Below are 27,465 nucleotides of genomic sequence, written 5' to 3' on the forward strand. Positions count from 1 at the left end.
GAAAAAGCAAACAAACACAACTAGAGAAAGTAAAAGATGCAGAAAGGCAAAGAGAAGCTGGAATGTATCAGTCACAGTGAATAGCTATGTTGATAGCAGAAGTTAAAAAAAATCAAGGAGTGGCTGCAAATTAATGTTAGCACACTAAACCAATAAATAATTCATGGGAACATGAGAGTTTCTGGCTGATCCACAGAGATTTAAACGAGCAATAAAGCTTGGGCTGTAAAAGCCACAGAAACCATAAAAAGCAGATAGCAACACACAAACGAGTGATATGTGATCCTGTGCAGCTTCTGATTAAGTACACTGAGATTTATTTTTTTTGCTGGACACATACTGTACCTAGAGGATTATTATAACGTAGTTAATGTTTTATTATATTTCTTTTATGTAACCTGTTGCTATGAGAGTGCTACAGCGATGATTAGAATTTACAGAAGAAACACACATGTTGATACAAAAACAGGAACCAAAATTCTAACTAATGAGCAAAGGTAGTCTGTGCTGAGAGACAAACAAGAGTGAATGAGGCCTGCTGACAGATGCTCAGGTGTGACAGAAACTACCTGGCAAGGCAGAGACGCGCTCTTTGACCACCACTGAGGGTCCCCCCTCCATCGACGAGATACGTCTTGTCTTTCTCGGGTAGCAAAGTGAAGTCCTTGCGAGGAAAACAGGGAGAGAGTGGGTATAACATGGACATGGACATGGCACATAAATACCTTAACTTCCATGTTTTTATCCTCTGGATTTTTCATTTTTATGTTCTGTTATCTTTACTCTTCACTCAAGGTCTGTGGACCAAATTCAGCCCTTCTTAAATTTGAATCCAGTCCTTTTATTAGTTTAGGGTCTCATTAAATTTTGGCCTCGTAGATGCAGCTGTGGTCTGCACTGCAACACCACCAAACCAAACAGACAAGTGCACAGTCACTGCACACACCTGCAAGCTTACAAGCTAGCCAACACAGAACGGCACGGCATGGCAGGCAATTTCAAAAGAGGTGGAAGACGCAGAACTTCTTTACCAAGCATCCCTTTGCAAGGAGATCTCTGTGTTCAAAGAACATCTGTGTTGTGATTTTGGAAAACTAGAAAATCAATTTTTAACTTTTCATTCAAATGTCCTACCCAAAGCTTCAGCTGTAAATGTCAGGCCTACTACACAGGCTGTATACAAGAACATAATGCAAAGATTTATTATTTACCATTGTTAGTTTTGGCATTAGTAAAATCCCCATACTCACATTACTTGTCACTTGCTCATTAGTCACAGGCTGTTAAAATAGTGTTACAAGAAATGAAAGCCTGTCAAAAATATCTTTATGTCTGGCCATTGATGCCATCCTCATTCCCCAGTGTGGACACTCAGTTAAACTGTTTGACACCCTTGACACCCTTCCAATGAAGTGGATGATCTTCTTCATAAAGAAGCTCATTGATTTCATGGAGCAGTGATGGCCTCATGCCTGCTCACTGAATGAATGGCCAACACAATGAAACATGTCCAAGAAGAAAGAAAAAAAGAGCAGCTGCAGTCCTTAAAGTGATTATACCTCATTTTCAAAGTGATCCTGTCTATATGCTCACATGGGCATTTCAAAAGTCTAACTCAACAAAAAGCACAAACCACAAACCACAGATGGCAAATGATCACGTAGACATATGGCAGCTAGTGATTATGAAAATGGACAGTTACAGCAACAGGAATGAAGTGACAGCACAAGTTTATCGTCATTCAAACTTCCTACCTTTTAAATAGCTTCCTCTGTCTGGATAGAAGTGTATAGAGGACCAAGTTAACACATTGTTTTATAGCTTTGTAAAATAAAGCAGTTAAATAGTAACAACAACAACAACAACAACAAAACAGAACAAAAAAAAAAAACAACTACAAGGAGAAAAAAGCTTCACCTTTGACTATCAAAAATCTCTTGCAGTTAAAAATGGATTTACAGTGGGACGACCACTGCAGGCCCTCTCGGTCTGGAGAGAGTGGGGCTCAACACTCGAAATCACACATTTGATGCATATATGTTTGTGTTTTGTCAAAACTACCGAAGCACTGTCAGCACCACGAGATGGGACTTCATAGTCAATAAATATGATGCTCCCACACACAGCATGAGCTTCTCCACTGATTTCAGTAAGAGTAGTAGTTTTTATTATTTTATGTAGTTTAAATTTTGCACATTGCATTAGCCAAGGCTAATGTATCATGCTAATAGTCTAACTGATCAGTTTAGCACAGCTGGAAGCGACTTTTTCAGTAATAGAAGGAATCAGGTTTCAGTGTCAGCCTTTGTGCATTTAATAATTGTTCAGTGTCAGACCTGTCCTGCTGCTTCTGCACTGGTCTGAGACAGTTAATGTTTCCATAGAAAGTATAGAAAAATTAACTGTCTTATTTTATTAACTTCCAGTATGGAATTGAGACAACTTTCAGAAAAATGAAATTTGACTGGAAGTTATTTTTGTGTGTGTGCTACTATCTGGCGTTCCTTCCAGCTGATGCCATGGATATATTCAACAAATCAGAAAGTAAAATCACACCAAACATTTGAGTAATGTATGTTCAAAAACTGACACTTTATGTGTACACAACTTTTAAGTTGTGCTTTTTAAAAAAAAATCTCACTGCCTCAGATCTGATGCTCGTCCTTCCAGTTTGTTGTGAGCTGAGAGGCTCGTATTGCATCGCAGTGACATAATGTGAGATTTCCACAGCAACAGAGGAGACATTATTCTGCTGGAGGTCCGTCACTCAACACTGAGGCTTTATGAGAGAGTACATGTGTCAGAGTTAGAGACAAGCATAGAGTTTGCAAGTATGCAAGTATTTGTGTTTGTGGGACACATAATTGGTGTAAATGTGGACTGGTGAAACCTGAACCTTCGTGATGCCGTGCAGTGGCTCCACACAGGCAGCTTCGCAGAGAGAATCAGTTCACTGACTAAGAAAAGACCTCCAGAAAAAAAAATCTGACAAAGATTTTACTCTGCTGAAAACAGATTTTTTTTAGTATTTAGTAACATTTTTATTCCAGTAATGCTGCCACACTTTCAGTGACTCAGCTTGCGATCTTTTTATAGTAGGGTGAACAGATCTCAACATGCTAAATGTGGACAAACACTGCGTTGTGTGGGATGCATCAACAAGAAAGGCAGTCTGAGTCTTTTCACATTTAATTTAAAGAACTAAACTGTTTAAACTGTTATCAGAGTGTCATGCAGCATGTACGGGTGAAAGCTTATTTTTATTTATTGGTGATTCAGTACAATAAGGAAAAAAGTTGTCTGAAATTTGTTCTTGGTCTCGTGCAATTGTTTGTATATACTCGCATATTCTCTTTTTGTGTTTTTCTTAGCTTATCTCCTGCCTAATAAGAGTTTTGGGGTTTTAGGTTGGATGTATGCATAGATTGGCACCTTTTCTAAACCATATCTAACAATTTTAATCCAGTGACGACACACATGTCACCTCACACCACACACTTCCCTCCCTGTGCAAAGCTGACAAACTACTCAAGCAAAACATTTTCTCAGAATATACTGCCACTTCATTTTCAATTCAATTCAGTTTTATTTTTATAGTGCCTTATTTTCTTTATACTGGTGTTTATGGTCCATCCTTCCCATTCGACAAAACAAGCTTGTGATTTCTGGGAACTTGTAACTTTCCCTGATGGGTTTGGCATTAGACAAGATAACCTTCTCCTGACTATGATTAAAAAGCCTTCACTTGATATACATTGTGTAAAAGCCAGAGTTTAGAAATGTGCATGTTCAGCAGAATCAGCCAAAAATCTGGGACATTGTCTCAAGATTTGAAACAGGGGGACAAGTAATAAAAATGCTGTGCAGTCCCACATAAAGAGGGACATCTGGTCACCCGAGTTCATTGACAGTTTACTTCTTCTCCTCTGAGAACAGCAGTTTGGTCAGTTCTTGTTATTTACCAGTAACAAGTTATCTTAGTGGTTAAAAAGTATCAAAATATCAAGACACTGTCAAATTGTTGCTACATGCCAACATCTATTATCATCCATATTCTGAGAAAGCTCTGAATAGTATGCACCTTTGGTCGGCTTCCAGTGTGGCTGCCATTTTTACGAAGTCCTATTCTGGCCACTTGTGAGCTTGTAATTTCACTATGAACTTCAAACATGTGGCAATAGCTGGATCTGCAGCTTGATGCAGAGGAGGTTTTAGTAGAAGAGCCCAAAGTTTTCAAGCCTGAAGTTGTAGTCATGTCAGGATTATCATGACAATATCCTCACTTTGCAAACGTTTGTCACTTGATCCACAGACCAATCTGTGCTTGTGTTGTGCCAAAGAGAGAACTGAATGTAAAAGTGAAACTGCTGACTTCTCAGTCCATCTACATTTCCACTCAGTGATGGCCATGACATCTGGGCAGTGGCCAAAAGAATGAAACTCTCCCTTCTACTACTCCCAAACATAGAAATATTTTTAAAAGAGAAATTTTCTGCTGTAATTAAAAAAAGAAAAAAAATCAAAATATTGAAAATAAGCACAAAAAAGAGCAAAAAAGAAAAAAAGGAGCCAGGTGGCAAAATAACTCTAACTACAAAAAATCCTGACCAATCAGAACCCAGAAAACAACAACACAATACACAACCTGACATTAAGAGAGGAGATAACGGTGGACCCCTTTAATGTTCCAAGAAAAAACCTTTGTTTTCCAGAATGGAGATTTCTTTTGAAAGAAAAATCCCCTTTTCACACGTCAAAACACAGAGAAAATAGTACCAAAATACCCTGTGCATGTGAGCATTCCATTTGACTCAGAATTCCCAGTTGGAATATTTTTACTGAAATGGCCTCTCAAGGTGGATTTCCAACTCAGAAAGCCAGAGCAGCCCCACCAACTCTGACTTAATGATCTAAGATAGCAGTAGCACATGAGCATTGGTAATTTCCCTCGGGATGAATAAAGTATGATCAATCAATCAATCAATCAATTTGTAATTGTGATTCACTAAACAAGCCATAAGCAGAGCACTGGCCAGGCTCTACCCGTGAACTTGCTGCTTTAAAAATAAATAAATCAGAAAACCCGGCACTTGGGTGCACTGCTAGTAATACATGAACCACGCAGGAGTGAAACAAATCCTATTTTTCTTTCTTTTCTGACTTTCCTTCTGCTGTCTAGCAGACTACACTGCTGACTAGAGCTGGGCGATATAAGATTTTTTCATATCACGATATGTTTTTTTCATTTCAGGCGATAACGATATATATCACGATATAAGCCAAATAACTATATTTGTAAGATTTAAATGTGCCATTGCTCACAAGTAAAATGTGAAATAATTAGCAGCTTGTTTTAATTAAAATATTTATTTCCCATAATAAGTTCAACAGGGTAGATGTACTTAAGGAACATGAGACTTCAGTTTCAGATAAAGGCAAATATTGTAAACTACACAAAAGGCAGCCGCTAAAGCATTTAAGTTTCAAAATAGAACAAACAAAACAGACTAAATTGTCAATTCCACTTAGAAACAAAATTTTAATTCTAAAAATAAATCTTAGGTCGTTTTACAGAAGAACAGACAAAATTGACTAACTTTTGTCAATATCAAATAAACTGAGAACTAAAAGGAAATTCTCAGGCTACGTCCACACGTACACGGGTATTTTTGAAAACGGAGATTTTCCGTTTTCGTTTTAAAAAATAATCCCGTCCACACGTAAACGCAGAAATGAAGGAAAACGCTGCTAGGAACATGCCAAAGCAACAGGTGGCGATATATTCCTAACCGTGTAGAAATGTTGGCCAATCAGAAGTCTAGAAGCCTCGGTAGGAAATAGTAAACAAAGATGGGGCATAGAAACAGAACCGAGTCGTATGTGTGGAGGGACAGTAACTATGTGTGTATATGTAAGCATTTAAACACTGCAGAGAGTACAATTAACAGTAACAGTATTGTAGAAATTCATTTCACCGAAACAATAACGTGGCGCACAGTGTGACGTCAAAAAAGGCGCACACCTTTGACGCTGCGTTTTCTCCGTTTTTCTTGTCCACACGTAAATGCAAAAACGGAGTTTTCGAAAATATCCACCTTGGCAGGCGTTTTTAGAAATCTCCGTTTTCAGTCACTGAAAACGCCGTTTACGTGTGGACGAAAGGTGCAAACGCATAGAAAAATCTGCGTTTTCAAAAATACCCGGGTACGTGTGGACGTAGCATCAATCTCTCCTTGTTGTATAGCTTAGCTTTTCAAACAGTTTTAACAGTTACTTTAGTCTGACAAAAGCCGAATGACGAATTAGCGCTCTCAGTCAGAGATTGAGCATGCACCGCTTTATTGTATATCCAGACTTGCTTTCGGCACAATTTACAGTGCGCGCTACTCTGTTTTTTGTCAGACTTGAAATAGCCGAAATACCTTCACACTACGGAACTTCTGTGGCCATTCCGTTTGACAATCTCTCCGGCATTGGAACCATCATCTGTTTTTTCTTCGGTAACCTTCGCTCACGCTCTCGGTTGATTTTTCTGTAGTCGGCAAACTCATTTCCTTCATTACCTGGGCGGCCCGGCTGCAAAAACAAATACACATGTGCGCCTTGGCACTTGTGCTGTACGTAACAAGTCATGTGACGTGACGCTGCGGCTGTGATTGGTTCGGCTCTGCGCTACTTAATTTGGATTGGCTGTTCTTTTTTTTCTTTTTTTTAAGAGGACAAGAGAGATGAGGTCTATCGCAATAGTTTAATTTTTCTATCGAGAAAAAGTTATTTCGCAATACATATCGTTATCGTTTTATCGCCCAGCTCTACTGCTGACCTTACAATGGTCACAGTGAAAGCAATGCAATAGAACCTAGAAGGTGAAATCAACCAAATTTAAATAAGCTACAGTTTGAATTTTCAAAAAGGTTGTCGCCCTAAGTGCCTGCACATGTATTTTGTGTATTTATGCAATAAGTACCAGGTTATCTGTATTCTGCATGAACAGCTACAGCCACCATGACTGAACAAGACAAATATAAATCCATGTTTGCAAAACAAAAGACACAAAGAAAAGGCAGAGAAAGAGAATGAAAGGAATGAAGGTACCTCTTCCAGCTGGCAGGCTTGGATAACAGAATTGTAGCGGTATTCATCATAAGTCAGGCCAAACAGGATGTTGTCACGAATCGTCCCTGGCATAATCCAAGAAGTCTGGGGTGAGTAGGAAATGCGACCACTGTGTCTAATTTTACCCTCTGTTGGCACCAGTTCTCCCAGAATCATCATGAGCAGGGAACTCTGGAGGAAACAGGAAAGCATGGTCACACTTTATTCTTCTTCATCTAACAGTGTTCTCAACTCAAGAAATATGGAATGAGTCAGCATGTTTCTTTCATTGCTCAAGGGAAACTGCCATTTATTGCGTGTAATTATTTATGAGCTCATATTAAGCTATTATGTCAGTGTAGGTTACAAATGTCTTATTCATACAATTCGTGGATTATTCATTTGCTATTGTTTCAAACGTGTGCTGCCAAGTTGCACAGTAGCTTCTTAAGGACAGACATGCACAAGAACACATCTAAAACAGCTGAGGGGTGTTTCTTCCATCTCTTCTTTAATTTGCATTTATCGTCCATTAATTTAAAATAATTTACCAACACCAATATATTGACAAAAAGCTAATATCGGCCGATAATATGTGCAGACAGACATATCGGTCAGGCTCTCGTGACTCTCTAACCAGAATTTAATTTGACTGAAATCCTACCTTTCCTGAGCCAGTGGATCCAGCCACAGCGAGCATCTGGCCTTTGTCGAGGTGCAGGCTGATGTTTCTGAGCACAGGTGTGACATAGAGATTGGTGAAGAAGAGCCCGGGGTCACCGTTCAGGTGTCCATTTGCTTTGCTCTCCTGCTGGATCTTCTCAAACAACTCACCAATATGCTGCAAAGGAGTTCATAGGCAGTTGCTAAACATGGTATCTATATGTGGCAAAACATTGTTTATCATTTACTTGGTGTATATGAAGATTTTTTAAAACAATTTAAAACAAAAGGGTTCATTTTCTGCACTTTAAGTTGACTTTCATAATCAAACATCTTCTTTTAATGTATAAAGTGTACCATGTGACACTTTCTTTTTCAAAGATTCTGTGTACCTGCACACGGCATGCATGTTTCTGTTTTTCATTTTGTTGATAAAACTGCTTGCTTCAAGGCTGAGCGACTGTGTCCACCATGCTGTGCTCTCAGGCACTGACACTAGAATAAACTACTGTGAGAAATTCGATTCTCCAAAGACAGGAGAAGACTCCCAGGGTCTCACAATGGCCTTATTTCACCTCATCTGTCTCTACGTCTGTAAGGATTAATGGGCGACGCCTCTCACCGCTAGAAGAGGGGAACTCTGCTCGACATTTTATGGGTCACGGTACCTCTAATGCCAGTTTGCGCTCTGGTTATATAGGTTTGTCTGTGTGATTCTTATTCTAATGAGGTGATGTTCACCCTGCCAGCAGTAAAGAAAGGCAACACCCATTCCATTCAACTGCGAATGGCACATTCCAGGAAGAGGTGAAAGCCGGGGGAGAATCTCATTTGATCTCATCAAGAGTTCAGAGTTGTGTTTCCAGCAAAGTTTCCAGTATGGTGACAACACCTGGATAATTAATTAGGCAAAGTGACATGGGAAAAAAAAAACAGCTCGATGTTCTTTTTCTCACGGTGTTGCATGGTCAATGAATCACACCTGTTAGATTAAGTTTACTGTCTGAGCTTATAGATAAGATTATACTGCTGTCTCCCAGCAATGGTGAGGAATTAACTATTACACCTGGAATTACTGTAGGGGCTGTCAGAATTTGACTTCTTCAAACATGCGATTGTCCCGATCTTGCATTAACGCACAGATAAGAGTCGATGTATTACAGCTTGACTGATGATGTTTGGGACTAGTAGTGACTGTTGACATTTGAGTCAGATAATGATATATTTGGATTCACCCACCTCCTTCTAAACACACACACACAGAGCAATACATCACAAAAAGCAGAATACTGGACACCTGTACCGTATGAGTTAAACATTTAATTCAATTACACTTTATTTCTAAGCCAACTAAAAAAACAGATCTTTGATGCTTCTGTCCGAAACTTCTTCATACTTATCATCTTACTTATACATTCAGCTTAACCAGCCTCCCAGAGCCAGTTTCTGCCAAAGATCTCTGTTAAAAATTAATTCTTCTTTTTTACTGTAACCAACTGCTTTGCTCCCTAATTAAACTCAATGCATTACCCTTGCAATTAGAAAATGACTGTATATTGCTTTTGTGGGATGGTTCAAGGAGAAAGCCTTTTATGTCTGAGAAGAACACGACAGCACTGCTTCATGGTTGAATAAACCATGAGATTGGAACAGAGTCCTTAGAACATACAGGACCAAAGTGGAGCTGTTTGGCCATAATGCTTTGCACAATGTGTGGAGAAAACCAAAAATAGTATATCAGCACAAACACTCACACAAAGTGTTAGCAAAGGGAGTGGTGGAGGGGGGTTGATTTGGATTTGCAGCCATGGGACCTGAGCCTCTTGCAGTCATTGAGTTGACTGTGAACTCTTCTGTATACCAAAGTGTTCCAGAGTCAAATGTCAGAACAGTAGACCAGTCCAGGTTCAGCTTTGCGAAAACTGGGCCGTGCCTCAGCACAATGGTCCCAAGCATAGCAGCAAATCTACAACAGAATAGCTGAAACTCAAGGTGGTGCAATGACCCAAAGTCCAGACCTCAGTCCGACTGAAATGTTATGCCTAGACCAGAGTCCAAAATCTCAATGAACTGTGGCAATATTGTAAAAGAGGGTGGGCCAAAATTTCCTCAGAATGATATAAACTGAGAAAGTCATATAGACATATAGTTTAGTACTTGGAGTTATTGTCGTTAACAGGACAATTTGGCAAACAGCAAACTGGTTTTCGCCCATTTTGTTTTTGATCTTTTTTATTCCACCTTCTTTACAAGGGTAAAGATAATTGGTTTGTTGAACAGGAGTTTAACATGGCTTCACTCTACTCAAATACCCTCCACAGTCACCAGATCTCAGTGCAACTGCGATCAAATCATGGATGTGCAACCAATAAATCTGCAACAACTGTGTGATGCTATCATGGACCAAAATATCAGAGGAATGTTTTAGGAACTTTGTTGAATCTATGGCATATAGAAGTAAGGATGTTTTGAAGCCAAAGGGGAATCCAACTCTGTAAAAAGTAATGGTGAAATTGCAGGTGAGCACATGTCATAATATACAATTTATTTATGCAACATGATGACAATGATGCCATAATCCAGATATGGTTAAGAATCTTCAGGGACCTACAATGTACATGTGCACCAAGTTTGATTGTCTAACTCCTGATTATGTGATAATTTTACGGTTAAACTTCTCACATCAGACAAGTGTGTTGATTCTGCCCATACAGTAATTAGCAGAAGTGCAAAAACAAGAGTTTGATAGCATTCACTTTCTTTTAGGTTCAACAAATGGACGTAAACAAACCTCATCCCAGGATGCGGACACATTGACCAACTCCAGTTCTGAGGTGGTGAGGTTATACTCCAGCCCACTGTACTCTTCCTTCATCAGGAAATCCTGAAGAAAAAAAAATACATTTATATTGTAAAATGCATTTAACTTACACAGAGTTTTTCTGTTATAGGCTTATAAAGACTATGAAAAATTCTGGATTCATGATGCTGATGATTGTTAGCAAAGTTATAAAATGTGTAGGATCATTAAAAGCATTTGGATGCCAAGCATCTATCTTACCACATCTCTCAACCTACCTCGATCTTGTGGAGTAGTGTCATTGTGTCGTACCACATCTGGAGGGAACCTGGAAACTGGCGGGTCAGTGTCATTCTTAACACCATGAAGTAGGACGCTGTGGTGAAAATTCGACGCAGTATGATGCCTTTACTGAGTGCATATGGTATAATCGCTGAGAGGATAACAAAGATGGCAGAGAAGAAGTATGAGGCGCTGTAGAAGTAACGGAGCGATCCAATCTTTCTCGTCAGTGTCATCTCATCCCTGTGGAGGAAAGTGAACATGGAAGAAAGAACAAAGGGTTTTTCATCAAAAAAGGGAACTATACACAAAAATATATGTTCTAACCTTACTAACAGAGTAGATTACTAACAGTAGGATGCTCGAATTACTTGAGAAAATTTCATTATGGTAAAAAAAAAAAGCTGACAAAGTGTTACAGTTAGCATCAAATGGCACAATTTAACCTTGTTTTCTTAATAATAAAAAAGCTGCAGTAAGAGTCATTCTCTGTGTGTGACAGGGTGTGTTTTATATGTGGTGGTGTCTTACTGCCTGATGTTCTTGATGATATTTTCCATCACTTCCTCCCAGCCGTATGCCTTCACAGAGTGAATGTTCTCTATAATCTCTGTGGTGAGAGCCAGGCGGCGGCTAGTTATAGGTGCTCGGTTCGCCCTGTTCAAAGGAGACAGTTTTACCATAACGCCAAAACAATTTTATAGCAAGGAGCATTAGAGTATCCACCTATGCATGCATAAACATTCTCAAGTTTCTGTTTAGATATGGACCTGTAACATTTTTTGTTGTTTCTGGACAGTGTTAGTGCTCACATTTGGAAAACTACTGAGACTATAAAAGTTTTATTCTCTGCTAACCAGCTATGAACAGCTACTCAATTCTCATTTCCCTCATTTTCCCGAGGCAGGCTTCTGTTATGGCAGTATATCTTTAAGAGAATATCCAACTCCACTGTCTTGGACCACAACTAGTAAGGATAGTTCTTGTTCATCTCTGGAGAACTAAAGCGAGCTGGAGAGCCACTCAAACCAGAACATTCAGCAAGTGAAGAACTGATTTATGCATTGCTATTTTCTGCTTACCAAGTCTGTGGAACATAACACAGACTACAGTCACCAGCTACTGTCCAAGCTGATGGAGCTGAAGTTCATTTGTAGGATGAGCTTCTCTAAAGCGGGAGCTGATTAAGATTCCATGTATCCAATTTGTTCCACTTACTAAATTCAGGGTCACAGGGTGGTTGGAGTGAGAGGCAGGGTATAACTTGGACTGTAGGAGGAAGCCCCATTACATGGGAGAGAACCCACACAGATGCGGGCGGAAATGCCAGATTTGAACCCAGGACCTTCTCACCTTAAGCTGTGAGGCAACAATGCTACCCACAGCACCACTGTGTTGCCCACTGATTAATATTATTTGTTACAAACTAACTGAGATAAAATATCTGGAGAGTAGAGTGGCTGTAGCTCAAGAGGTAGAGCAGGTCATCTATTAATTGAAGGGATGCTAGTCTGATCCTCGGCTTGGGCAAGATACCAACCCCATGCTGCTCTCTGATGCATCCATCAGAGTATACATGTGTGTTAATGTTAGACAAACAGCAGTTAGGTAGAAAAAATTGCTCATGTGAATGAGGCAAGTTATGTAAAGTGCTTTGACTACTCAGAGTAGAAAAGCACTACATAAGAACCAGTCAGTTTACCATAAATTGAACTGTAACTTGTTCAAGAAAGCTAGTGTGCCTGCTCTACTGCTACAAAGTGAAACTAATATTTTTCATATTTAGAGAGAAAAACACACATAGCAAGACAGAAGACACAAATACAAGTGTATATTGATACGTAATTGTGTAGATGTCGAATACTAAAAGTGTGTCCGGTTGTGCTTTACTACCGATGAGGTGCCATCTTCGTGGAGAGCCAGGCCTGGACGATGCCCATCAGAGTCAGTGCTGCAAGGCCACAGAAGCCGTTCACCTCAATCAGCTCCCAGACCAGACCGACACACAATATACACTGCAGAGGGGTGATCCATATAAAATGTGCCAGACCCAGACTCTGTACAGACAAAGTAAACAGAGATTAAATTAGTGTACATGTAAGATGACAATGTGACAATACAAAAAGTTTATTTTACAATTGATCACAGGGAGCTTGAGTTTCAAGTTGTAAGGACCTCTATGCTGTGTGTGTGTTTACCAAACAATCATTGCTTTAAAAAATGGTATCTGACAGGTTAACTGAGGGCTATAACTAGGATCAACATAGTAACAGAAAGCTAGCAAAAACAGAAATGGTATTGAAGAAAGAGGTCCACTGAAAATTACATAAATGAAGGTTCAATCAGTACACACACACAATCAATATTACATGGAGATATTTATCCTTTTAGATGGTTCCCGGAAAGACTTTATTACACATTATTAAAATGTTAATACTTTATCACTGAATTGAATCCACTGACTGAAGGAGTGAATACACAGTTCTCAATAAACACTGTGGTGACTTTGCCCACTTCAGACACATTCAATATTGGAAATAATTAGAGTGGTTTAGGTGAGGAAGCTTCCTAGATACTGTGTGCAGGAGGCAACACAAATGAAGACACTGGAATACTTGCGGTGTAATTCACACATCAGTGCAATCCAGTATCACACAGGGAACTGGTAGGTTCAAGACCAGCTCCGATCATTCTGATGGGACCGGATTCTCACATGTAAGGCAAGTCCTAAAAAAATTTAATCTATCTAATCTATCTAATCTATTGATCTCAGCTCTACCATAGGTGCAACACAGCTCTCACTTTAGTTGGATCCCTTTCATCCGCTCAGCTGCAACTTTCCTCTTGTTATTCCACACTCATGTAAGAACTACTACACAAGTTACCACTGTACCACCTTTACACAAGCCACATTTGAGCCAGGTGATAATTGTTCTAATGCAGGTTGCATAGTGTTTCCACATTCAACACCTCAGTGAGAGCCAAGACAAACATGCATACATAATCACGAGTTTCCAACGCTGATGCGCAGGTAATACTTGCTTATGTACTAACACTACATTGTATATAGCAATGCACTGTTCTATTGTCCTCTGTATGGATAACACAGTTAGTGTTGCCTAATAAAACACATTCACTGAAGTCAGTGAGGATGTGAATTCTTCTTCCCCTTACCCTGGCAGAGACAGAAAACTCCCCCCATCTTCTTCTGAATGGAAAACTACTGCAGTATTTCTATGAATAATCTCACATTTCATTCACTTTTCAACAGAGTTGTATTAACTTCAAATTTTCATGCCCCGCTGGTTTATAGTGCTTTTTTTTATGTGTATGAGGATGTTTGAATTAAAACACTATCTTCTTCTTTCAGGTCCTCCCTTCAGAGATCACCACAGCAGATCGTCTGCCTCCATCTCACCCTATCTCTAGCATCCTCTTCTGTCACACCAACCCTCTGCATGTTCTCCTCCACTACATCCATGAATCTTCTCTAAGGTATTCCTCCTTTTCTCCAGCTTGGCTGCTCCATTATCAGCATTCTTTATCCAATATATCCACTATCCCTTATCTGCACATGTCCAAAAAATCTCAACCCTGTCTAACTGTAACTTTGTCTCCAACATGCTCAACCTGAGCTGTCCCTCTGATATAATCATTTTTAATCCTGTTCATCCTGGTCTCTCCCAGTGATAATCCAGTTTTGCCTCCTGTTATTTTGTTTTGTTTTGTTAGGGCTATCCTCTCCAAACCATACACCATAGCAGTTCTCACTACCATCTTGTAAACCTTCCCTGTCACTCTTGCTGCTATCCTGGTATCACACATCACCCTTGACACTCACCTCCATCTTCTTCACCCTCCCTGCACCCTCTTCTTCATCTCTCTTGTGCAATTTTCACTGCTTTGGTTAATTGACCTCAGGTATTTAAACTCATATACCGTCACTACCTCTGCTCCTTACGGATTCACAGTTTCACCTGTCTTCTTCTCATTCACACACATTTATTCTGTCTTTGCGTCAACTGAATTCCATTCCTCTTCTCTCTAGAGCATGCCTCCACCTCTCCAGGCTCTTTTCCACCTGTTCCCTACTCTCACTACAGATAACAATGTCAACTGCAAACATCACAATCTGTAGACACTCAGTTGTGACTTCATCTGTCATCTCTCCATCACCACTGAAGCAGGAAGGGGATCCGGCATGATTACAAATATAATCCCACCCCCACCTTGAACCTATCTGTAACTCCTACCGCACATCTCATCACTATCTCAATTTCAGCACCAACTTCACAAACCTTTCTGCCTCTCCGGTCTTCCTCATGCAGGACCACAGCCCCCCTTTTTTGGCACCCTACCATATGCTTTCTCTAAATCTACAATGGCAGGGTGCAACTCTTTCTCCAACCATCAACACTCTCAAAGCAAACATCGCTGTAATCTATCTTTAACAACTCCTTCTATTATCTTCATAATATGGCTTATCAGCCTTATCTCTCTATAGTTGTTACAGCTAAACACATAACCCTTGTTCTTCAGTACCAGTACACCCCATTCCTTAGCCATCCTCTGACTCCAAGATTGTGTTAAACAGTCCAATGCCCTCTCTAATGGAGGCCACCTCCACAGGCATGTCATCTGGACCTTTTCACTCATGTCTTTACAGTTTTACATTTCACCCTCACTAATCATCTGCACTTCCTAATTCACTTACTGTCCTCCATCTGTCCTTCTCTGTCATTTTCTTTATTCATCAGCTCCTCACAGTACTCCTTCTTCTCAGCACACTCTCTTCACTTATTAGTACATTTATATTTATATTCTTAATCATCCTATCCTGCTGCACATCCTTTCCAGCTCAATCACTGTCAATCACTGCCATCTCTCTCTTTTTCCTGTATGCCAAGCTCCCCAGTACTCCTGTCTACTTTCTTCATCTCCCTAACTATCCCACTTTTTTTATCCCATCTTCCTTTGAATACTTTCCTGTACTTTCTTATTCTAGACACCAAACACCCTTTTGGCAGTTTCTCCCAGCACTACAGCTGTACACTTCTTTCTACATTTCACTTCTTCACTTTCTTCTTTCGTCATTTCGCCATGTAATTCTTGCTGGTGCCTCTCTCTTTTCGATTTCCAAAGTGATTCTACAGACTACCATCACCTTTCAGTCCGCCTTCTTTTTTGGATTACACCTCCTACATCGAATATAGTCCACCTATTTGTTACCCTATATTCAAGTATATGTTCACGTGTTCCCTCAGGACCTTCTTGCTGAGAGGCAACAATGGTAACCACTGCGCCACAATCTTTGAAGGAGTTCTTCCTTCAAGATCCATTTCACATCTTATCTACACCATAGCAGAACATTTTGAATCCACCTCCATTCCTCCTGCCCTTGATTCCCTTCCACCTGGTCTCCTGCATACTTTCCAGTTATAGTGCATGTTTAGAGTTCCTACTCTCGCCCCCACACTCCTGCCTTTCCTTCTCTTTCGCTGTATCCTAACACAGCTTCATTAATTCCTCCTCCTTTGTCTTCAGCCAATAATAGCACAGTTTCCACTAGCACCCTATTTGCTATCAGCATTGTAAACTCGTGACCCACCTCATCTGGTATGGGAATCTGACATTTTTCTGAAATGTGGGTTTTTCTTTTTTTATATTGTTATTTTCCAACCTCAAGCCCTGTGTATTATTTCATAAGAAAGTCAATAATAATGATAATAATAGAAATTCGAAACAAAGAACAACGTCTTGCTGATTCTGACAAACAATCAGCTTTCACCCTTGAAAAAAAGGTCCAAGGTTTCTCACCTCATCCAGCTTGTTGAGATTTGCAGACATCAAACTAACAAGCTGACCAGTGCTGATCTTATCCAAGACTCTGCTGGACAACTTCAGGGTCTGAAAACGTCAAAGATCAGAGGTCAGCTGGAGCACAAAAAGAGAAAGTGAGTAAAAAGTGGAAGTCTGTGACACACGGCCATGCTTTGACACCTGGCTGACATGCCCCTCACAGCAACCTGTGGATACTCAAGTAAGTGCCTATCTGGGAATGCTCAGTCATACATGACAAACAAGGTGGAAGCATTTTGCTGATTTGGAGAAACTGGTCTTCAAAATATTACTAGGAAAACATAAAATCTAAGAAATGCAAAGGCCTTATTGGCTGGGTTGCTTTATTCTGATAGCAGATTGTTACAGCAGTGACTAAAAGTATTCAATTCAGGTGTTATCAGCAGCTCAGTGCTACTGGCTGCAAGGAAGAATTTACACTTGCACTACACAACACTTCAGGAACAAACACTATAAATTTTACTCTAGTTTTGTTGCAAATGAAAAATGTATTGGAATTTGGTATCTTAATGTCATTGTTCAAGGTTAAAAACACAGTTTAGAAATAGTTAAAAAGTTTATAAAGGTTGGAAAATAGTTTCTAATCATAGATAATGTTCTTCCCTTACCTTCTTGTAAATAAGGCTAAAAAGGGCGATGCGGATCTGCATGCCGAGGTGATGCAGTCCAAAGATGGCAGGCTGCAACAGAAGGAAGCGGGCAGTGAAGAGGAGGCAAAGGCCCAGGGACAGGTAGAGTCCCTGACTTCTCTCTGGAGCATGGAAAGGGTCAAAGGAAGCAATGATGCGACCTGAAATCTGAGGTTGCACTGTCTTGGAAGCCTCCTGCACAAAAAACATGGCACAAGATCGTTAAGTATATTTTATCACCCTTGTTACAGGCATGGTAAGTTTGAGCAATACTCCCAAGTGCATTTTAATAATGAGGACTTCTTTGTTTGTCTGGTACGATTGTGGGAATAAATAAACGCAAACACAAAGAAAAAATGATCAGTTTCAGTATCAACTGCTATTTCAAACATGGGTATTTTAGGCAAGTGCATATTCCAATAATTTTTAATGTTGAGAACATGACATAAAGTTAAAAAAAAAAACCCAAAAGAAAACAAACTAAAAGAAAAGAAAATTTCACCTTAAAAAAAAAAAAAAATACGGTTACATAATAACAAATTCACGTCTGGATCTGGAATCAGCCAGGATCATTAGCCAAGATTCCAAGCATATCCAGATAAACATTTTTCTGCCAAAAATCTAATAGCGTTAAACGACCAGAAAACTATGCTGGCTTCCACTTCAATCTGTTTTCGGAGCCTCTCTGTTTACCTAGTGTCTCCTCAAAATCTACCCGGCATTCTTGCCATCTTGACAACCAGCAACTGCACTAACTTACACAACGGCTGCTGTCTGGAGCTTCCCATAAGCCTGGGACAGTGAGCTGGTTTGTGACACCATGGTGTGACATGCTTGTGATGTTTGTGCGTCATTGCACTATAGCTTTATTGGGCTATGCCAGCAGGACAGCACAGTTAACAGGTACCACACACACATGCAGGTACAGCTGATAGTGTGCGACACGGATGTTTCAGATGAATGTGTTTGTGACCTGACAGGGCATTTATCAGATATTTGGTCTTTACTGTTAGCTACAACCAGTTGCTCTCTGGTTGTAGTGTTGTGTTGACCATAATCTAATAATAAGTAGCATAAATACTAATAAAAAGTATAATATAATATAATAATAAAGTATAAAAGAGTCTCTCAAACTATTACAATTATTAAAGAAATACATTATGTAAAAGAGAAATGTGCAAGACATTTAATGAACTGCTACATTATTACTGCTAGGCTACATGCCTACATATGTTGCGTTTGGTAGGATATGCTCAGTTTCATTCAGTATGGAAACAGATGACTGGTTAGATGACAGATGGACAAAATTGTCATCAAACAAAATTATGATCCCACCTGAACTCTGGGAAATGCTGAGAAAATCAAGATGGACATTTTTCCAAGTTGCCCTTTCTCGTATGTATGACACAGCAGCAGACAGTTGGTGTCACGTGCACTTTCGATACTAGAAATTTCATTTATGTGAGGGTTATGACTAGGTCAAGCATGCAGTAGGCATGACACAATAATTATATAACTGAACAATTAATAATAATTTATTTTCACATGGGTGTAATTAAACAGGAAGAATAAAGACTGCTTAATGTTCAGTCTAACTGGGTTGCATTCTCACACACAGCTCTACTTGTTCATAAGAGAAATGGTTATCGATGTCCTGACTTAAACACTCTAGCTGAGTGTTATAGTCATCACCATATTGGTGCTTTGAAAGCACAATCAATGGGTGGATGTGACCAAGGGGCAATGTGTCCTCATATGGCAATGTCAGTCCCTTGTGACTCTACGTGCAACTATAACTGAATTTCATATGGTATTCAATAGCACTTGAAACTAGTGATTGAGACCACAACATTATCAGGAAAGAGTTAACTGAAGTCAAAGATCAAGTGAGCACTAGGGGTTCTTTTTCCATCTACTTAATTATAATTTGACTTCTTTTCATAACTAACGTAGCTGCCCCTCCTAGTCCTACCATAATGATGTTTGACTGAGGTGTAGAACAGTGTAACAATAATTATTTTGCATTTGAACATGAAATTTTGAAGTCACAGTTAATAGAATTAATTTTATTCATGTTAATGGACACATTTGCTAAAAACACAGGTTAATAACACCTTCTAACCTCCGACCTTTATCATATTTAAAAACTCAGAAAGACAGGTGAAGGTGCTTTCAAATATTCTTTTAGAAGCCAGAGATCATGTGGCCAGGACTTTATTTACTTTCTGCAGTAAGTGTTTAAAAAAATCAAACTTTGATACTGCCTTATCTATAGATAAAATCAACACGATCAATGCATAATAATGATGGCTTTGAATCCGCAAGCAGGCCTGAGCATCACAGTTCCCAGTTAGAGATGCTGGATGTTCTTCCTGCAGGCAGGACAGACTGAAACACTCACCCCAAGGTAGAGGAGGACACCAAAGAAGGCGAAAGGCCAAAAGAAGCAGCGGGCCAGTGCTCTCAGCAGCTTTGGCTTTCTCTTGGCTGTGGCTGACACCACCTCCCTGTCCCATTCTCTGCAGGGAGGAAAGAGTTACACTGTAAGACAGTTAAAATGCAGTGAAGAAGGCAGAATGGGAGAAACACACAACCAGACAAATACCAGAAAGGTTTGGCTCTGGCTCTTCTATCTGTCTGCTACTACTCTGGCTGTGAACCAGTTTTCCCAGGTTTAATGGTCTGTTCCACAACTCTGCTGGTGATTAATTCACAGAATAAAAACCTGTTGCCATTTATTTATGAATATAATTTTTGTGAATGAATTTTGTACCTTTTAGATGTTGGGGATTTGAGTCTAGTTTTCTAGGAATTTCTACAAGTATTGTTAGGAATTACTTACTGTAACCTTGTTATAACTCTATTAATTTCCCACAACTGTTTTGGCAGGCAAGTACAGCTATAGAGAGTAGCTGCATTGTTCTGTGAGGGGAAATTTATAACCGCGGTGATGTGGCCAACCACCAGCAGTAAGCGATGGGAGAAATTGAGAAGAGAAAAGACGGGCAAAGAAGTAGAAGTACAAAGCGGGGGACAATTGAGGAAGAAAGTGATTACAAAAACCACAAGTGGATTGAAGATTTACCTTTCATATTGAATTAGTCTCAATTTGTACAGGGAGAGATCCTTGCATTTTCAATTACAGTGAGTCATGCAAAATGTCCAGGTGGCCATGTGTTACCTATTGACTGCCAAGCAGAGATATACAACTCTGGGCCACAAACAGGAAAACTGTGAGGGTGGCGGTGGAAGGGATGGGGATATCCCAGCTGTCATAAGGTGAAACAAGTGAATAAGGCAGACAACCATTCACACTCACATTGCCATCAATACAAAATCACCAATTAACCTAATGAGCGTTGTTTTTTTAATGGGGGATTAACCTGTAATATTCCTGCAGGCATGGGGAGCATGTGCAAACTCCACAAACACAGTAGTGGGTTTAAAGTGCTAACCACTGTACTGTTGTGTACAGACAATATGGATAAGATACACGTGACAAGATTTTGAAACTGAAAGCTTCCTAGCTTCTGTTTGTTGTCTGCTTGCAGTCTGAGTAGCACTGAATAATCTGCAGGCTTTGGTTTCTTGTAGGTAAATGCTCCATATGGAGTGTAAAAGAGGAGCTTCATTTGCCACAATGCATTCTTAAAATCAATCTAAAAATGCAGATTCACGTGCGTGTATGTGTTGTCTTTAACCGACTTCATTCCACCTCCTGCTAGATAATGCTTGTCATGCCAAGAAAGCTCAAAGACTTGAGTTGAATTGGGGGTGATAAAAGAGGCTGACGGTACACAGCATGCTTTAATGGAAGGTAAAGTTCACGTTCCCAGAAGTCCTCACTGTTTGCCTGATCAGAATAATGAAAGCAAAATCACCCACCACTGCTCATTTATCACCCTGGTGGGACTGGGCTCTTTCTAAAGGTCGACTTTATAAAACCCGTTTACACTGACCAGCCTTTTGGCCACATTTAGCGTGACGACAGCCCCACAAAGAGGCAAGACTACGTGGATCACTGCTGTGGTTGTTAGGCAAGGTTTAAAAAATATTAGAGTATTTAACTTTTGGGAAATGACTTGTCAAAGATGTGCCGCTTGCTTATATCTGCAAGAACGGGAAAAGATTAAAAAGGGATCAATGGAAGAAAGTGACAAAATAATGAAAATGAAAAATTCAGAAAGCCCTTGTGCTGCTAGCATTGGGCTTAACAGGCTAAATTTAAATTAATTTATTATAAGAAACGTAATAATTATCCAACTTTGTATTGAACAAAATGAATGGCGTGTAAGACAAAGAGAGAAACAGAAATAAATCAGAGAGAGTGCAAGACAGATGCAAAAAAAGAGGGTTACGTCTGTCCATCATCTTTGGTCTGGCTGTTTGTTGGCACACACAGATTTGCTTTATGTCAAGCCCTGTTTAAATGCCAGCCCTTATTGTGAAAAAAGAAAGGACTCATACCCTGCTACTGTAAACACGTGTAAAGAACATGCGTGAAAAACATCAAAGCCACACATTTCTAGGTTTCAGAATGTCTACAAGTTCAACTTACCTTCATTACTGTGCATACTACCTACATCAGTGCAGTGTAATCAGCACGTATCTAGACATTTTCTCTACATGTTTTAATAAAGTCTGGATAAGGTTCAGTTAATGATTTTATTAATTTCAGAGAATACCTTACAACCAGTTCCCCAAAACAGGCTTCAACTCAGTGAGCTTATAGGGGAGATCATTATTTTTTTTTTTTATTACTAATCTTGTAAGGAAAGGCTCTAAAAAAAACTAAGTGTTTAATTGTTCTAATAATGCCTAATTACTGGGCCAGGATGTACAAACCTTTCAAGTCTCTCAGAGAGGTTGTCTGCCAGATCAAAGGAGGGAGCCTTGTACACGTCTGACAGATCCAACTTCTTTCTGAAGCCCTTTCTTAACAGTGGTGTTACCCACCTACACACACAAACACACACACAAAAACATACATTTGTAATGAATCTTTTTAAATTACATGGAAATATAATTGCTTCTTCGTGGGTAGAGGATAAGCCTTTGGTTTCATAGTCAGACTAATGACAGAGAACTGAGAGAAATATTTGCTAGTATCTGTGGATGAATCACAGGCTGTCTCATCCAGATACATCATGTAGGTTTTAGGATTATTTTCCTTTTTGGGAATCTCTAATTGGAGTAAGTGGGGCGTCGGCGACACTTTATTAGGCTACAATATTAACAAAGAAAAAAACATTTAATCCATGCAAAAAAAAAAAGTGCAATATGACAATTCCTAGCACGTTACGCAAATTTTAAATCATCAATAGTGTAACTGCAACTGCCAACGCTTTCTAGAACATACTACATCGGAGCACAACTCTCTGTATTTTACGGATTTCTGCAGATGTGTGAAGAAAAACACGTCTCATTAACCAACTGAATAGAACCTTGCAGTAATTCCCTTATGAAGAATCAAATGGCATATTGGGCTTCCCCTCCCATTTGACATTTCTTTATTTACTTTACAACGTATAACTTTAATTTCACTTTACAACAGACAAGCCGCGTGTGCACCTGGCCCTACACCTGGAGTCAAGGCTGTAGACCGAACGTTTCTTACCAGAAGAAAAATTTGGAGAAGAAGTTCGCATCTTCTATTGGTGACTTCTGCATTCTAAGAGCGCCGCCAGTTTGAGTTCCCTGCACCTGAGTGTCCCCCGCGTGGCTCCGAGGGGATGCTCCGCTTTACTCTCCACTTCGTGTCTGCTCTGAATGTATCGTCGCTATGCAGTCATCTTGGTGACCCAAAAGGGTCGAAAAAAACTAAAAACTATATCTCTTCTGTCACCTGGAGCTCTTCCCTAGGTATTTTATTCCTCCGCTTGCTAAAACTGAATGTCTTCTTGCGCGTTTTCCTTGTTTTACTTTCTGCTGCAAGTCACAGTCCGCTTCGACTACCTTCCTTTCACTCACTCTCTCTCTTTTATCTCTCTCTCACTCTGTGACAGGGAGAGGACAGTCCATCCTTTATGGGCTCGCCAACAACTGAAACGTCATTTCCACGCCGACTGGCTTCAGGGTGATATTGTGGCACCAAACTCAAGAGGCACAAGTTAGTTGATCAGAAAAGATGTGGGAGGTAATCGGAGTGCAGAACTCACAACATGTGAATTATCCCGACTTTAATTACACTCAGTTAAAAGGTAATTTGGAGAGAAAAGAAGAGTAGAAATAACAAACGTAGCACTGTAGAATTCGACCCACTTCACAGTTAGGATTTCACGTGAAAACCTAAAATTTAAACTTTTTGTTTAAACATAAATAACATAATAAAAACTTCCGAATCAACAGGTTTTGCAGTCAGGTTAGTCCGGCTGCTGCAGGTCTACTAAGCTGCCTCTGATTGTCAAGCTGTGGCTTTTTATTTATTAGCAGGTACAGTTCCTGCATAATTCGACAAATTTCAAACATTTTTCTTAAATAAAGGTTAAGCACCGTTTCACTTTAGGGAGGGTTAAAACCTAGACATTCCTGAAGGGAACAGAGATAAAGTGTGTAGATCACTTTTTGAAATTACCCTGTGCTGACAGGTAATGTGGTTTAAAGGGGAGAAAATATTAGTGGAGTTTGTGTTTGGAACATGGAAACAGGGAATTGTTCAAAAGTGCAGGTTTCGTTTCAGGTTTAAAGTAGAAACACAGCTCCAAAACTCCGCACAGAAAACGATGCTGGCATTGATTTCCATAAACCATAATCATATAACTGAAAACAACAAACCAGGGTGTGAGGAAGACCACGGGGAAGAGCAATTTGTTTCACAATAAATAACTAAAGGATTCACTACGAAAAGAAGTAAGTAAATCAGAAAAAAGGTGCTTAGTTACATCATATTTGAAGAAGTAAAGAATTTTGACTCATTTATTACCTGTTTAAAGATTATTTCAGTGTGATTTTTAACCCAGAGCATGATAGAAAATATAAAAGGTAGTAAGGGAGCTGAGGAAAAATACGGAGAGACGCACTGTTGGATGCTTGTAGTTGGCTACAACCGGTGTTGACTTGCCCAGAAGAAAGAGTGACCTCTTCTGGACGATGGCTGTCCCTTGCAGCTGTTGTCAATAAATCCTACCTTCATGCAGATTCGGTGATTAGGTGACATTAAAAGAGCCGAGGTTCACACCTGTTTTAATTTAATTCAGTTGTATTTTATTTATACACCACTCGAGGTTCTTTATATTGTAAGGTAAAGACCCTACAATAATATAGAGAAAATCCCAACAATGGAATGACCTCTATGCGCAAACGCATAGTGATAGTGGAAAGGAAAAACTCAGTATTAACAGGAAACCTCGGGCAGAAGCAGGTTAGGGATGAGGGCGGGAGACATGACAAAAACAAGGCCTTATGTAGCAACAAGACCAGAAAAATTCCTGTTGTAAGACACATTTTTAATGACGTGTACATCGTAACTTTATGAAAACATTGTACTGCTATTTATATTATTTGTATTTTCCTACTACCGGACTCTTTAAATTGGCTTGGTGTCAAACTCCGCCCAACACCGGGTCGCTATGGTGCGCAGCCTCAAACGTCTCTGCAGTGTGACCTGTAGAGTCTACTTGGACCGATGCTTAGCGAGCTATTGCGCTAAATCATGGCGAACTTCATGGATTATGCCTTTGCGGCTGGAGAAGAAAGCGACGGCAGCGATGCTGAGTGGCACATCTCGCCTTATTCGGATAAAAACTCTGGTTGCATTAAGGTTCTCAACGTCAGCGCCCTCCATCTTTTCTCATTTGCCTTTATGCTGCTAATGATAGTATTAACTAGCAACAGCTGCAACCTCTGTGTCTAACATGAGCTAACTTAACAAACCTTGTATTTTCTTTCTTCTTGTTATTTTTTTTGTAGTAGAAAGCTAATTTAACATACAAAGAAAACATATTTGCTATTTTCTTTAATTATTGTTAAGAGTTCAGTTTTAGGAGTTTGTGCAACTGCCGCTCTTTCTCACCCTTGGTGTTCTTGAATTGCTGTTCGGAGGCTGCTTAAAAATGAACATGGCTGTAACTTGGGCAGGGTTCCTACATGCATAAATATATGGGATAAATGCTGATTACCAGCTAGTTTAAGTGTGGTTTAAGTTACACAGGGGTAAGTGTTTTTAGTCAAATGGATAAAAAAAATAGCAGGAAATGGATGCACTTACCATTTTCAGCCATATAAAAATCGCTACATTGCTAAAAAAATAAAATAAAACTTGAGGCGTGTGTCAGCAGTCAACAGGACACAGACATACATCTCAGGTGTTACAGAGCCTTTTCACATACACTTACAGTTGCTGAAAAAAGTATCATCTCTAGAAGACAAATGGCTGAAATAAAGTAGAGTAGCCCAAAAAGCAGAATTTACAATAATGGCTAAATAAGGTTACAAAAATGAAAGTTCGATAAGTCAAAATAAAATATTGAGCTTTACAGCTTAATATATACAGCTTTATATCTAGTAGTTCTTTATAATAGATGAATACAGTAAAACACATTGAGTAAAGCAAAGACTGTAATTAAAAATGACTTTTTACATGTACACAATGCCGTTAACGTAAATTGAGATTTTTCATTGCTTAAAACGGGTCCTCTGAGTTGATTATGCATTACAATTATCCTGATGAGTCAGAAGAGACTTTGTAACCTAACTTTAAAAAAGTGTTCCTGTTATATTTGACTTGAATTTTACCCCGCATGAAAGAAGGAAAAAAACAATATACACACATTACTATATTCTTGTTGATTTTCCTTTAGTGCAAGGCCACAAACTCTTTTGTAGGCACTAACATTTTTTTATATGAAGGAATCAGTTTTTATTGATTATGGTTGTTCCATATTTTTACAGGAGCTGGATGCTGTTCAACAACAAGGAGAAGATGGTGTGTCAGTTTTGAAAAAAGCCATCAGTAACGGAGACACAGACACTGTTAAACAGCTGTTGGACAATGGCAAGGACTTGCTTCATTTTTTTGTATCACACATTATAGTTGTCTCTAAATAATGCATTAATACTCTAACAATTCTTCAATTATATATGATTTTTTGTTTAACGTTGCTATTAATCCATATAAAATAATATAATTTGATTGTCTTGCTTGCTGTGGCTTTTTGTGGACAGGCGTGGATGTGGAGACCAGGCTTGGATTTGAATGGACTCCACTTATGTGTGCTGTCAGCGTGGCCAACTATGACCTGGCCAAACTGCTTCTGGATAAAGGGGCCAGTGCCAATTTCAGCAAAGGTCAGAACAATTTGTTCAACATAGCCAGAATTTCTTTGTATTTGCTATATCAGTGGTTCTCAAACTTTTCGCACTGAGCACCACCTCATAAAAAATATGGCTCGTGAAGTACCACATTATGACCAACAATGAAGTACAGAAGTATAGCCCTTTTTAACGCCACATACAGTTTACACGAGACAATTTTATTTCTTATATGAATGTTAGTTATTTTAACTGTCATAAACAGGATGTGACAATTGATAATAATAACAACCGTACTGCATTAAAAGATTCACAGCAGGTGAAATATCCGATCTTGAAGTGATGACCTGATGAAACCTGCTTCCGAGTCCAAACTACTCTGCGTTTATTAATGCTGTTGTGTTTTTAACATGTTTTAATGCTTTGTATCTTGTTCTATTTAATCTGAAGAAGCCCCTAAAAAAGGCAGTTATAACTGTTGGCCTCTCTTGGTTTTTATCATCACTATTCATTTTAAAGTTTTTAAAACCTTGCGATGTAACTACAGCCCAGCCCATGCAGCAGTATATTAATGACTAACCTTATATTGCAGTTGTTCTCCTGACTGAAGTTTGGTCCGTTTACAGCATCCTGCCATGCGATTGCATTTGTCCCTAACCTTTGGGAACTCTCGCGCTAACTTTTATTGAGTGGAAAAAAGTTAGCGTTCATCCTCAAGCTTCACTGTGTTTATATTATGCTAACCATAGCTGTGTAGCTAGCCACCACATCATTATATACCAGCTAGCCCAACTTCAGTAACCCTACAAACGCCATTGCTGTTTAGTTTTCTGTCTTCGTTTCTGTCGGAAGTGATAGCAGAGCTGTACGTTTGAATTTTTGCTGTGG

The 27,465-nt window shown here is 39.4% G+C and overlaps 2 protein-coding genes across 4 annotated transcripts in view; one reads left to right on the forward strand and one right to left on the reverse strand.

Moving 5' to 3' along the window:
- Positions 1-26,142, reverse strand: part of cftr (CF transmembrane conductance regulator) — a 46,580-nt gene extending 20,438 nt beyond the window's left edge. Inside the window, exons 1-12 of one of the 2 annotated variants that reach the window (XM_013273808.3) lie at positions 25,340-26,142; positions 22,174-22,284; positions 19,730-19,847; positions 17,308-17,523; positions 16,658-16,747; positions 12,734-12,897; positions 11,372-11,497; positions 10,837-11,083; positions 10,550-10,642; positions 7,760-7,936; positions 7,096-7,287; positions 570-664 (exon numbers count right to left, since the gene is read on the reverse strand). In XM_013273808.3, coding sequence (XP_013129262.1) covers positions 570-664; positions 7,096-7,287; positions 7,760-7,936; positions 10,550-10,642; positions 10,837-11,083; positions 11,372-11,497; positions 12,734-12,897; positions 16,658-16,747; positions 17,308-17,523; positions 19,730-19,847; positions 22,174-22,284; positions 25,340-25,419 — 1,709 coding nt within the window. In that variant the 5' untranslated portion in view covers positions 25,420-26,142. Of the gene's footprint in view, positions 1-569; positions 665-7,095; positions 7,288-7,759; positions 7,937-10,549; positions 10,643-10,836; positions 11,084-11,371; positions 11,498-12,733; positions 12,898-16,657; positions 16,748-17,307; positions 17,524-19,729; positions 19,848-22,173; positions 22,285-22,945; positions 23,328-25,339 lie in introns of those variants that run through there. The other variant, XM_003449170.5, reaches the window with a different exon arrangement.
- asz1 (ankyrin repeat, SAM and basic leucine zipper domain containing 1) overlaps positions 24,868-27,465 on the forward strand; it is a 40,378-nt gene continuing 37,780 nt past the window's right edge. Inside the window, exons 1-3 of one of the 2 annotated variants that reach the window (XM_013273810.3) lie at positions 24,868-25,096; positions 26,218-26,320; positions 26,491-26,613. In XM_013273810.3, the coding sequence (XP_013129264.1) occupies positions 24,980-25,096; positions 26,218-26,320; positions 26,491-26,613 (343 nt within the window). In that variant the 5' untranslated portion in view covers positions 24,868-24,979. The remainder of the gene's footprint in view (positions 25,097-26,217; positions 26,321-26,490; positions 26,614-27,465) is intronic. The other variant, XM_003449206.5, reaches the window with a different exon arrangement.

The sequence above is a fragment of the Oreochromis niloticus genome, linkage group LG7 (genome assembly GCF_001858045.2).
Source record: "Oreochromis niloticus isolate F11D_XX linkage group LG7, O_niloticus_UMD_NMBU, whole genome shotgun sequence".
Taxonomy (NCBI): Eukaryota; Metazoa; Chordata; class Actinopteri; order Cichliformes; family Cichlidae; genus Oreochromis; species Oreochromis niloticus.